This window comes from Pimephales promelas, chromosome 4 (genome assembly GCF_988280905.1).
Source record: "Pimephales promelas chromosome 4, fPimPro1.hap1.1, whole genome shotgun sequence".
Classification (NCBI taxonomy): Eukaryota; Metazoa; Chordata; class Actinopteri; order Cypriniformes; family Leuciscidae; genus Pimephales; species Pimephales promelas.
The window spans coordinates 40,046,570-40,059,460 of record NC_142772.1 but is presented as its reverse complement, the minus strand read 5'-3'; the positions used below and the strand labels follow the sequence as shown (position 1 = coordinate 40,059,460).

Here is a 12,891-nt window from a genome sequence, read left to right as displayed (position 1 = left end):
TCTCTCTGCATCTTCCTCACAGGCAGATTTGCTCCTGTTGTCTAGCAGTGAACCGCTCAACTTGATCTACATTGAGACCGCAGAGCTGGATGGGTGAGTACAAGAAACCGTACAAGGATTGCTGTTGTGGTTTTCATATTTGAAGCTGTATTAAACACTGTTTTTCTATTAAGCTGAAATTACCTCATGAGAAATACACAATGGATTGTGTTTTTACAGTTGAAGTACTAGATCCCTTTTTTTTTTGCCATTTTTCCACACAGAGAAACAAACCTGAAGGTTAAACAGGCTCTGACTGTAACTGGAGACATGGGGGACAACCTAGAGGCTTTGGCTGCATTCAATGGTGAGGAAAAAGACAGAAAGTAAAACTGAACTTCTTGCTGTAGTTAATGACAGTGTTTTAGTGCCACTTTAACATCTAATGGCAAATTTATAATGTGAAAGGTGGCACAAAAGTGGCATTTATGTCACTGTTTGATGTTGCATAGAGGTGGCATAAATTAATTTATACCGCAATTAAAGGGATAGTTCACTTTGAAAATGAAGTCATAAAGTCACAAGTTTTGTTAGCTTATACAAAATAAAAGCCCAAACTGCATCTTTGATATGTCAATTATTTTTTTAGATAACGTGATGAAACGATAAGCAAATTGAGACTTTTCTAGCTTCTCATTTTTTTTCTCCTAAGCAAAAACCCAGTAATCTTTCAAATTCTCCAGTTTCAAAAGAGAATTCAGTGTTCTCATTGTGTGCTCAGAAGATCATTTTACCAAGACCAAATTATCTGAGCTATGCTGTTAACTTCACTGAAACATAACCTCTAAAGTCTTCTCAGCTTCTAAGTCTCTGAGAAATAACACTTTCCTCTGGTCTTCTCTGTGCTTTCTTCAGGGGAGGTGTGCTGTGAGCCTCCTAACAACCGTCTGGATCGTTTTACAGGCACACTGACGTCCAACACACAGAAATACTCTCTGGACAACGAGCGAGTCCTGCTCAGGGGCTGCACTCTTAGAAACACAGACTGGTGCTTTGGCCTGGTGCTGTTCGCTGGTAATTATTTCAGATTAAAGTGTGATGTGTGTTCTGGACTTGTCTGGTGTCCCAGTTCAATTCTTTATTACTACAGAGATTGTGTGATGTATGCTTCTGAGGATGTAAAATGGTTTGCCAGTCCATAGACTTAGCAGAATAGACAAAAACCGACCCTAAGATAAATAATCAGACTGAATTTATGATTGGATTTATTGTAGATTGTACTCCTAAAGAAAAAGTGTTGTGGTTCATATCCAGTATGTTGGTTCTTCAGGCCCAGAGACCAAGTTGATGCAAAACTGTGGGAAGAGCACTTTTAAGAGGACGAGCATTGATCGACTCATGAATGTACTGGTGCTTTATGTAAGTTGAATGTCTAATCTGCAGCTCTCTTTCACATGAAGATTTGCTCTGTTTTTATTTCTGTTCTTGTTTTATTGATCTATTATGCATGCTGCATTGAGATGTCATGTTACAAAAGAGCTCTATTTCAAATAAGTGTTGTTATTTTTTACCTTTCTATTCATAAAAAAGTCATGTACAAACATGTCTCTGCTTCCATAAGCAGTAACGATATTAAAGGAGTAGTTTTTTTGCTGATAATTTACTCACCCCCATGTCATCCAAGATGTCTTCGTCTTTCTTTCTTCAGTCGAAAAGAAATTAAGGTTTTTGATGAAAACATTCCAGGATTTTCTCCATATAATGGACTTCATTGGGAACCAAACGGTTCAAGGTCCAAATGAGAGTTTCAGTAGAGCTTCAAAGGGCTTTAAACGACACCAGACGATGAATAAGGGTCTTATCTAGGACCCTTCGAGTCATGACTCGAAAAAAGATTTGTTCATTTTGATAAACGAGTTTGAACAGAAGAGTCACGAACGCTCATCACAGAACAGACGAAGGCAAGCATTTATGCTTATAAAACTTAAAGTTTTTTTATTCATTTTTTAAATGAGCGATCGTTTCGCTAGATAAGACCCTTATTCATCGTCTGGTGTCGTTTAAAGCTGCACTGAAACTCTCATTTGGACCTTGAACCATTTGGTTCCCATTGAAGTCCATTATATGGAGAAAATCCTGGAATGTTTTCATCAAAAACCTTAATTTCTTTTCAACTGAAGAAAGGCATGGACATCTTGGATGACATTGGGGTGAGTAAACTATCAGCAAAAGTTTTTTTTAAAAAGTGAACTACTCCTTTAAGCAGCACAACTCTATATTTCTAATAATAATGGATTCACAATAATAAATTATATATTTTTAAATATATCTAAAAAAAGTAGTTTATATAGACAATAGAAATGAACAGAACAAAGAATGAATAAAATATTGCAAGGTTGGTAACAAGTAAATCTGTTGTTTTCTTTGTAGATTTTTGGGCTTCTGGCTCTGATGTGTATTATTCTGGCTGTCGGGAATGGGATTTGGGAACACCGGGCAGGATCAAAGTTCAACGCCTTTCTTCCACGGGAAGAGAACATAGCTTTTTCAGCGTTCCTGACTTTCTGGTCCTACATTATAATCCTCAACACTGTGGTGCCCATCTCACTTTATGTTAGGTAGTGCGAGTTCATGTATACTTTTTTTTGAAACATTCATTCAAAATGTATTAAAAGTCTGAGACCAATATTATGTAATATTTGGAGAGTTTATGACTTGGGTTAGAACTGTAGTACTTATAAATTGAAGACATTATGATGTAAAATGAAGAAATATTCTACACACCATTTCTAGGTCTCTTGGCTCCAGCGCTTCTGTCTTTTTTCAATTAAACTTTTGTCAGTTTGTCAGGTTTGATGATGCAAAAATGTTGAACTAATTTAGCAAAGAATGTAATTTTCATTCTCTGTGTCTGGTGTTGCAGTATGGAGGTGATTCGGTTAGGCAACAGTTACTACATCAACTGGGACAGGAACATGTATCATGCTCGAACCGACACGCCAGCTGAGGCTCGAACCACAACACTCAACGAAGAGCTCGGTCAAATCAAATACATCTTCTCGGACAAAACCGGCACGCTCACCCAGAACATCATGACCTTCAACAAATGCTCCATCAACGGGAAATCTTATGGTCAGGACCGATCCCACATGCATCAGTTGTTTATTATATTTATAGGCCTATATTATTTCAAAAGATTGCCAATGGCGTATTCCTGAGACATAAAACTCCCCTGTCGTGATCAAACGGCCAGATGCTGTTTGAACATAAAAATGTGTTTTCTCTACCCTACAGGAGATGTTATCGATCACTATACCGGACAAAGGCTGGAGATCACAGAGGTGAGAAGCAAAGTTTCAAACAAACACAAGGGTTTATAATGAGTTTGCTGGGTTAATGAGTTTGAGTTTTATACATGTAATAGGAAATGACACCAGTGGATTTCTCCTTTAACCGGCTCGCGGACCCAAAGTTCCTCTTTTATGATCACAGTCTGGTGGAGGCTATAAAACTGGAGCTTCCAGACGTTCATGCTTTCTTCAGATTGCTCGCTCTCTGTCACACTGTTATGGCGGAAGAGAAAAAAGAGGGTGAGTGATTTGTGTATAACAGGCCTTTCTTTTAATATACTGTATGTATGTGTACATTAAAACATGCATTGCATGCATTTTCTCCCTTCTGTTTTGCTCTATAGGTGATCTGGTGTACCAGGCCCAGTCTCCTGATGAGGGCGCTCTGGTCACTGCCGCACGTAATTTCGGATTTGTGTTCCGCTCACGCAGCCCTGAGACGGTGACCATTGAGGAAATGGGGATTCAGAGGAGCTATGAGCTGCTAGCCATCCTCGACTTTAACAACGTGCGGAAAAGGATGTCTGTGATCGGTATGCACACTGGCAACAAATTAAGTGATTAAGAAAACCTCTTGCTCTTATGATTTGTAGTTTTCTTTCAGTTCGCAATCCAGAAGGCAAACTCTCCCTGTACTGTAAAGGAGCAGACACCATCATTTATGAGAGACTACATCCCTCCTGCAACAAACTGATGGAGGTCACCACAGAACACCTCAATGTGAGTCAACTCCAGAGGGCGCTAGTGAGAACGCGATAAGATCGCAAAATATTTCTCTTTCTAATGCTCTCTCACACACTTTAGACAATTTAGCTTTATTACAAAACCTTGGAAATTGCCTTGGCTTTCTGTCTATGGTTTAAATAATCAGTAAACAATTCCCAAACTCAAACAAACTCCATAAAAAGCCCTGCAGATTTCCGCACAATTTGAATGCTATTCACAGACTTAGTATATATGTTGCCTGTTAACGTTATATTCGATGGTGATTGAATATTGTTTCTCTGACTCTGTAGGAGTTTGCAGGAGAGGGATTGAGGACTCTTGTTCTAGCATATAAGGATTTGGATGAGGAATATTTTTCAGAGTGGAAACAGCGCCACCATGAGTCCAGTGTGGCCATGGATGAACGGGAAGAGAAACTGGACAAACTGTATGAGGAGATAGAAAAAGACATGATGGTATACACACTATCCAGCACAATCCTATTATATGTGTATGAAAATATCAAGTGATCAATATCAAGCTTATCATATAAGATATTTAAAAAAATAATATTACAATTTAAAATATTTTTTTGTTCCAAGAATGAAAAAGCACACATTTTTCTTAGATTATTTTGCTAACATTTTCTTTTTAATCATAAAAATTAATCATATTATGTCTGTCATTTGGTCTTTGACTTCATTTGTAGACAGCACGCATAATATTCATTAAAGCCGTTTGGTTTTATTCAGAATCAGCACTATTAAAGGTTATAGTTTGATGCTCTGTTTAATTCACCCTTAATATTAAAAGAATTATATTGTTTTAGAATGTGAGGCTAACATGCTTCTCTTCTTCATCTTGTATTTTTTGTGTAGTTAATTGGAGCCACAGCCATAGAGGATAAACTTCAGGATGGAGTTTCTCAGACCATTGAACAGCTGGCCAAAGCGGAAATCAAAATCTGGGTGCTCACTGGGGACAAGCAAGGTGCTTTATTATTTGATTCTAAAATCGTGACCCCTCATATTTCACTTTTTCCCGTGTGTTTTTTTTTTTTTTTTGTGGAAAATTGGAGTGACCTCATGAACACATTCAGGAACACCATCTTTTCCAAAAGACTATTTTAGACCTAAACTCAAACTACTATGTTTTGCATTATGAAAGTGCAATTCATTTATATAATATAATGAGTTCAGTGCTTGTGCCTTTTATAATCATTAATGTAATGATTTCCCACCATGTGTGTGTGCACTTTTGCTCATGTTTGGCAGGATTGTTTATTAAGTTCCTTTAATGATAAATTACCTCTGAAAACAGTTTGATGTACGTTCTGTCTTTCTCTAACAGAGACCGCTGAGAACATCGGCTATTCATGTAACCTGCTGAGGGAGGAGATGAACGACGTGTTTATTGTTACATCTAACTCACCCGAGGAGGTCAGACAGGAGCTGAGGTAGATGACTACTGAAACACACGGGCGTAGGAAACATTGCTCATTTGGGTGGGCCTCCAAAAAAAGGGTGTTCTTTAGGGAACTATGAACATCTCAATGAATTTTCATATCCAAAATGTAGCTTTTAGACATTTGTTGTATGTTTCTTCTTATTTATGATTGTTCCTCTTTTGAAAAGGGATGCTCGACTAAAGATGTGTCCTGATACTGAACAAGATAAATTTCTTATTCCTGAGATTATCCTGGGTAATACTCCTAAAGTGGTTCAGGATGAAAACGTAAACGGAGATTACGGACTGGTGATAAACGGACATAGTCTGGTGAGAGAAACAGTCTCTATCACTCCTCTATATTTTCTTCTGTCTAATATCCTAATGTGATGCTGCCCTTGGCACTTAGATATGTGTCTGTCCAGAGTGACACTCATTTCCTGTCCAGAGTACACTCATTTCCTGTATATATATATATATATATATAACTTCCTCAAAATGAATAAAAACAGTTAAATGCAAACTCAGAATATTACACAAACCTGCAATAAGTAAATATGTTAAATAATACACATATACTTTATTTAATCTGACTTTATTAGCCAATGTCTTTTGATAATCCAATTCAACCATACCAAAAGCAAGAACGACATCACATTTGTGTTTCATTTTTACAAAAAAAAAAAAAAAAAAATTGTATTGCAACGCTCTCTACTGGACAGCTGTTAATTTGCATTTTCTTCAGCCTGAGGTTTATTCATTTCACTTTTGGTAATACAAAAGTAACAACAACAAAAAAAACACAATTAGTTACCTTTTTTGGGAGTAACAGAATTTTCTTTTTTCTTTTTTTCTTTAGTTATATAGCACACATAATAATACAACAGACATTGCCCAAGGTGCTTCACCAACAAGAAAATAAAACAATTTAAAACATTTACATTCAGTAACATACAGACAAACAATGGAATATAAACATAAACAAAGAAACAAATACATACTATGTCTCTTTCACACAAAAAGCCAAGCTACTTTAGACTGACCCCCATGCTACATCTAATAAGTAGGTTTTTAACAACGACTTAAATACGGCCAACGACTTTGCTGATCTGATAGAGTGCGGGAGGTTATTCCAAAGTATAGGACCGACTCTAGAAAACGCTCTGTCACCTTTACGTTTCAAATTTGTTCTTAAAGTCACAAGGTGATTTAAATTTTCTGATCTCAATGATCTGGATGGAATGTATATGGACACCAACTCAGAAAGGTATGGTGGTGCCAAATTATGTTAATTATCTAACAATGATCTTGTAGTGCACTCTATACTCGACTGGCAGCCAATTTAAAGATCTCAGATCTCAGCATATAGTGAATTACAATAATCCATTTTAGAGAAAACAACCGCCGAAATAGCTCTCTCAAGATTTATTTGGAATAAAAATGTTTTAGTTTTTGCTTAGAGTTAAGTAAAAGAAACTAGATCTAACCACAGAGTTTATTTGCTTATCCATTTTTAGCTCTGAGTCAAAAATAAAACCAAGACTTTTTAACCTTTTCAGAGATTGCAACTGCCAGGTATCTTTTAGTCGTCCGTTAATCATCCTGTAACACCTCCTGAATATTGTAACACATTACTTTTTAAAGGAACTTTCCCCAACATTGTGTGATTGTGTAACTCTGTAATGTAATTGTCTGTGATTTTTGTGTTTGTAGGCATTCGCTTTGGAGAACATGGAGCTTGAGTTTCTGCGGACGGCGTGCATGTGTAAGACGGTCATCTGCTGTCGAGTGACTCCTCTGCAGAAAGCTCAGGTGGTGGAGCTCGTCAAGAAATATAAGAAAGCGGTCACTCTAGCCATAGGAGATGGAGCTAATGACGTTAGCATGATTAAAGGTAAATTCAGCATTACAACTAAAAGAAGAACGTTTCTGTGGGTATTAAATCAGAATTAGAATTTGTAGGTTTTAATCCTTGTCAATAGCATTACAGAGTTTAGTATTATTTTATATACTTTTATAGTATATATTAATATTTTGAACAAGTTTTCATTTTAATGTTAGTTTGGTTTTGTCATTTTTATTTGTTTTTTTTTTTTTTACTTTTTTTTATTTCAGTTAATTTGAGCAATGTTAGTACTTTAAATGTATTCGGTTAGTTTTGTTAGTTTTCTTCATTTAAGTTTTCATTATAATATTTATATTTTCTTTTATTTCAGCTTTCAGTTAATAAAAATAATAACACTGTAGCTTTGAAACCATCTGTATGCTTATGTACTATATTATATATTTATACATTTATTATGTGCCCAATAAAATATTTTTTTAGAAGAATGCTCTCTCATGCAAGTAGTAATCCAGTAGTAATGGTTGGTCAGCTTGTTGCAAAGGATATTTATTGAATGGTTAAGCTTTGTTTCTATTTGAAATATTTTTCTTTTATATGAATCCTCTCTGGCCTTTCTCGTCTCTCTGCAGCGGCTCATATCGGTGTGGGTATCAGCGGTCAGGAGGGGATGCAGGCAGTGCTGTCTAGTGACTTTTCTTTTGCTCAGTTCCGTTTCCTGCAGCGCCTCCTGCTGGTACACGGGCGATGGTCATACCTGCGCATGTGCAAGTTCCTGCGTTACTTCTTCTATAAGAACTTCACCTTTACCTTTGTGCACTTCTGGTACGCATTTTTTTGCGGCTTTTCCGCTCAGGTGAGCAAGTTCTTCTTTCCGTGCAATTACCCTGGCAAAACTTTGCTTAAAATAACCATATTAATTTTTTTTTTTTATTCTTGCATCTCTCTCTAGACAGTATATGATGAAGGCTTCATCACTTTGTATAATTTGGTATACACAGCCCTGCCTGTTCTGGGAATGAGTCTGTTTGACCAGGTAGGACATAAAAATGTTCCTTCATTAATCAAAATTTGGTTATATCAGTCACCTTTATTTATGTAGCTCTTTATAACATACAAATTGTTTCAAAGCAGATTCACGGTGATAAGCGGGAAAATAACGATTCAATGATGCAAACAGAATTCAATTTTGCTGTAAAGCGACTCTTAAAAGGCAAAAGTAAAGGGTCCTTATTCAGCTGAAATTAGTTAAGTGTTAATTCAGTTTTGTTCAATATCTGTGTAAAGTACGTCAATTATAAAATTTGTTCAATTCAACTATAAAGCAGTTCTGCAGAAAACAGTGATGTCATCATTCAGATATGTTGAGTTCTCATCCAATAGCATCAGTGCAGTCAAATCAGTAATATTGCTGCTGAATATTAAGTGTCATGTAAATGTTTAAACCTGTTTTCCATAACCAATTTTAAACCAAGCTATTTTATGTGGCTGGAGTATGTTTGTATTAATCAGAATTTGGGTTGTGCAATATGCACCATAATAGGGGGTTTATTTATATCTGTCCAAACAAATCCAATTCTGATTGATATTGTATACAGACAGTTGAAGGAACATATTTGTATAGCAAGGAGCTGACTCTTTTTATATTAATCTTCAACAAACACTAAAATATGTCACTTCACCATGCTCTTGTGTGTTATTAAAGGAGTAGTTCACTTTTAAAAAAAACTTTTGCTGATAATTTACTCACCCCCATGTCATCCAAGAGCCATGTTATTCTTTCTTCAGTCGAAAAGAAATTAAGGTTTTTGATGAAAACATTCCAGGATTTTTCTCCATATAATGGACTTCAATGGGAACCAAACGGTTCAAAAAAAGATTTGTTCATTTTGATGAACGAGTTCGAACAGGAGAGTCACGAACGCGCATCACAGAACAAAACAAAGGCGACCATTTGAGCTAATAAAACTTAAACTTTTTTTTAAAAGCGATCGTTTCACTTGATAAGACCCTTATTCATCGTCTGGAATCCCTTTGAACAGTTTGCACTGAAACTGTCTTTTGAACCTTGAACTGTTTGGTGCCCAGTAAAGTGCATTATATGGAGAAAAATCCTGGAATGTTTTCATCAAAAACCTTAATTTCTTTTCGACTGAGTGGGTGAGTAAATTATCAGCAAAAGTTTTTTTTAAAGTGAACTACTCCTTTAAGGAGATGAATGAGACCTTGTAGCTATATATTAATGGTTAGAAATGGACTGGTTCTTTGAAATGAAATATGACATACTATTGTTTTTTATGTTTCTTCAGGATGTGAATGATCGCTGGAGTCTCGAGATCCCTCAGCTGTATGTGCCAGGACAGTTGAGCCAGTACTTCAGTAAGCGTGCTTTCATGATGTGTGCGCTTCACAGCTGTTACAGCTCTCTGGTGCTGTTCTTTGTGCCTTACGCCGCTACGTATGACACGGCGAGAGACGACGGGCGAGACGGTGCAGACTATCAGTCATTCGCACTGATTACTCAAACCTCCCTCACCGTCACTGTGTGTGTACAGGTTAGTTTAACCTTAGGTTGCAGGTGTGTGTGTGTTTTATTCATTTGATTGGATGGTTCATTTTCACTAATTTGAGCTTGTTCTGCTCTATCTTCCCTATAGTTGGGGCTGGACCTCTCATACTGGACTGTTGTTAACCATCTCTATGTTTGGGGAAGTTTAGGAATGTTCTTTCTATTGACTTTTGCCATGTATACTGATGGACTTTTCCGGTTGCGTCCATCTTCGTTTGCATTTGTTGGTAAGCAGGACTTCCATCATCTCCATATAATTATTTGTTATTTTATTTTAACCTGTCATTGGGTTCAGACAGTCACAAATCAATTGTCGCAGTATATATAGGTATTTATCATTTTATAAAAAAAAATGTTGACTGTTTGATTATGTTTTGGTGTTATTTCACAGTTATCAGCTAATAATATATATGAAGAGTTCAGATGCAAAGCCTCTAAGTGCCATTTGAAATTTTCTTCTAAAATGATCATTTTTATCAAGCTTGTATATTTAAGTTCAGTAATTTCACTTAAATGGCAATGAAGATTACCTATTAATTGTCATTTAAGTGAAATTACTGAACTTAAATATACAAGTTTGATAAAATTGTCATTTTAGAAGAAAATTTCAAATGGCATTTAGAGGCTTTTGCATCTGAACTCTTCATATATATATATATATATATATATATATTATTTTGTTTCTAGCTTAACCTTGTGCATTTATTTCACAGTAGTATGTGACAATAATGTAGCATACTATAATGTGAAATGTGTTGGAATATTACATGCTCTACTTTTTAAGAAAATTGAATAGTAGTGCAAACAGAGTCCAAACTGTGTGTGTGTGTGTTTGTTGTGTCCAGGAACTGCCCGGAATTGTCTTAACCAGTCCAATGTGTGGCTGACTGTTGCATTGACAGCTCTACTGTGTGTGTTGCCTGTGTTTGCTTACCGGTTCTTCTGCAGCCTGATTTATCCTACAATCAATGACAAGGTATAGAGTTACTTCACTCTACTGCATATTATTGATCTTCTACATACTGTTATGATTCCAACCTGTATTCCTGGACTTTTATGTTATATCCGGTCTTGCTCCATGTTTTGCAGTTCCTTGTTACTTTAATGTTGATTATTGACGTCACTTTCCCGCCTGAACAACCCCCCTCAGCCTGACTGAGTGGCAAAAGATCTGATGCGTGACTGGATTTAATAGGGGAAACTGCGACTAAAACAAATCAATTTAAACTAAATGTTGGACTCAATATAGTGTTCCTTACAACTTACTAAAGATCCAGTGATCCATGGATATTGACATGCAGCCAGGAATCGTGTTGCCTGACATTTATGTTTGCCTGATTTCGACACCGGGGAAATAAAAGCAATATATAGACCTAAACATAAAGCAAATTTGCCTGTGAACGCTTTATATAAATACAATATAGGTAGATCTAAATTGGGGTGATCACTTATATCAGTGTTATATACCATCATATTGTCCAGCCCTAAAACTTTATAGTTTTTTTTGGTCAGTGTTTATTAAAAAACATCCAATAATGCGGAATATGCAATGATAAATATTTAACTGATGAGTTGTTAATATATATAACAATACAAAATATATGGGTATGGTTTTACACCTAAATTCAGCATATTGACACAAAATGATAACTGCAAATCCACCTTTCGCTGACTGGAGTCCAGTTGTTTCTGTGAACTGCAGCGATCCATTTGCTCTTTCTATAGCAGTCTGTAAAATATACTTCCAATTTTTTGTCAAATCTGCTTGTACAGTCAATCGCAAAGCTCTTTCCCACTTCATATGTGTTGTGTTTGTTTTTCGTGGCCTTCACGCTGAAAACATATACAGCCGCTCAGTCTTTTTCCCACTCACTGTGAGTAACTGCAGGCACTCCGGATGACGGTGTCGTCACGCGCATTCCCTCTATAATGTAAATTGTGGTAGTATAATGAATAATAGAGTATAAAGTGTCTCAGTGTGTGATGAAATGGCTGGACAAACAATGAACAAATGAATATTGATATCCTTCTTGTTTGTTAAATACAGGTGAGGTATAAGGTGTGTAAGATGAAGGAGCCCGCTCCCCGCCCACGACACACCAGGCTTACCCGCAGGAGCACGCGTCGATCTGGTTACGCCTTCTCTCACGCCCAAGGTTATGGTGACCTTGTGACCTCTCGCAGATTCCTGCGGCGACCTGCACTTGTTAGCTCCACGGGATTCACTCCTGCAGGACGCTCTCCTGGGTTTAAGCCCACGGGTCGGTCTGCGGGGTACAGCCCGGTCGGGCGAGAACAGAACCCTAAACAGAAAGTGGAACCCACGTCGCTGCGGATGTTCCGTGCCGTTAAAGACTCTTCCTTTTGAGGGTGCAGCTTTTAATTCCGAGCTAGAACCAAAATATTTTTACCGTTTACAAGGTTTTAGCTTTTGAAGACAATTTCACAGCTGCTGTTTTGTTGATATGTGTCTATATATAGCAGTATATACACAAACACTAAGAACAATTATTCCTTAATGTACGAAATCTTGTTTGCATAGACACACTTGTCACTCAAAATGCATGTGCGGTTTACAGCAAGAACAAACTGAAATACCCGTAATGCTGAAGGACAGCGAGTACTTGGTCTCTCTAATGTCATCACTACTATGGGAATGACTTGCACACCGATGTCACAACGAAAGTCAAAAAAGAGTGATCTAGATTGCTCAGTTCAAAACACAGTTTCCTGTTCTTTTCCTCTTCCAGGCACTGTCCACTACTGCCTTTTGACATAAGTCCTGAGTTACAATATACACCACACCATGGCCCTCAAATAGTTAAGATCGGACTGACATGTTCAAGGACGTTGTTAAAAATAAACGTCAGCTCTCTTTTTTGGGAAGTCGATTCAGAGTCATACGCTACAGTAACTGACAGCAAAGGCTTAACACGTATCTTGCCGTCATTACCAATTTGTTATCAGCTAGAATAATCATATACTACTCTTCTGGTGTT

General features: G+C 36.9%; 1 protein-coding gene across 3 annotated transcripts in view; it reads left to right on the top strand.

Annotated features, from left to right (window-relative positions):
- atp8b5a (ATPase phospholipid transporting 8B5a) overlaps positions 1 to 12,778 on the top strand; it is a 34,669-nt gene extending 21,891 nt beyond the window's left edge. For all 3 annotated transcript variants that reach the window (XM_039658593.2, XM_089130513.1, XM_089130514.1), the window contains 21 exons: positions 23 to 93; positions 264 to 346; positions 895 to 1,053; positions 1,310 to 1,398; positions 2,410 to 2,597; positions 2,903 to 3,111; positions 3,274 to 3,320; positions 3,404 to 3,569; positions 3,674 to 3,862; positions 3,934 to 4,049; positions 4,346 to 4,510; positions 4,913 to 5,024; positions 5,385 to 5,490; positions 5,669 to 5,810; positions 7,194 to 7,374; positions 7,956 to 8,179; positions 8,276 to 8,359; positions 9,633 to 9,878; positions 9,981 to 10,119; positions 10,738 to 10,868; positions 11,940 to 12,778. In XM_039658593.2, the coding sequence (XP_039514527.2) occupies positions 23 to 93; positions 264 to 346; positions 895 to 1,053; positions 1,310 to 1,398; positions 2,410 to 2,597; positions 2,903 to 3,111; positions 3,274 to 3,320; positions 3,404 to 3,569; positions 3,674 to 3,862; positions 3,934 to 4,049; positions 4,346 to 4,510; positions 4,913 to 5,024; positions 5,385 to 5,490; positions 5,669 to 5,810; positions 7,194 to 7,374; positions 7,956 to 8,179; positions 8,276 to 8,359; positions 9,633 to 9,878; positions 9,981 to 10,119; positions 10,738 to 10,868; positions 11,940 to 12,260 (3,168 nt within the window). In that variant the 3' untranslated portion in view covers positions 12,261 to 12,778. The remainder of the gene's footprint in view (positions 1 to 22; positions 94 to 263; positions 347 to 894; positions 1,054 to 1,309; positions 1,399 to 2,409; positions 2,598 to 2,902; positions 3,112 to 3,273; positions 3,321 to 3,403; positions 3,570 to 3,673; positions 3,863 to 3,933; positions 4,050 to 4,345; positions 4,511 to 4,912; positions 5,025 to 5,384; positions 5,491 to 5,668; positions 5,811 to 7,193; positions 7,375 to 7,955; positions 8,180 to 8,275; positions 8,360 to 9,632; positions 9,879 to 9,980; positions 10,120 to 10,737; positions 10,869 to 11,939) is intronic.
- The last annotated feature ends 113 nt before the right edge of the window (positions 12,779 to 12,891 follow it).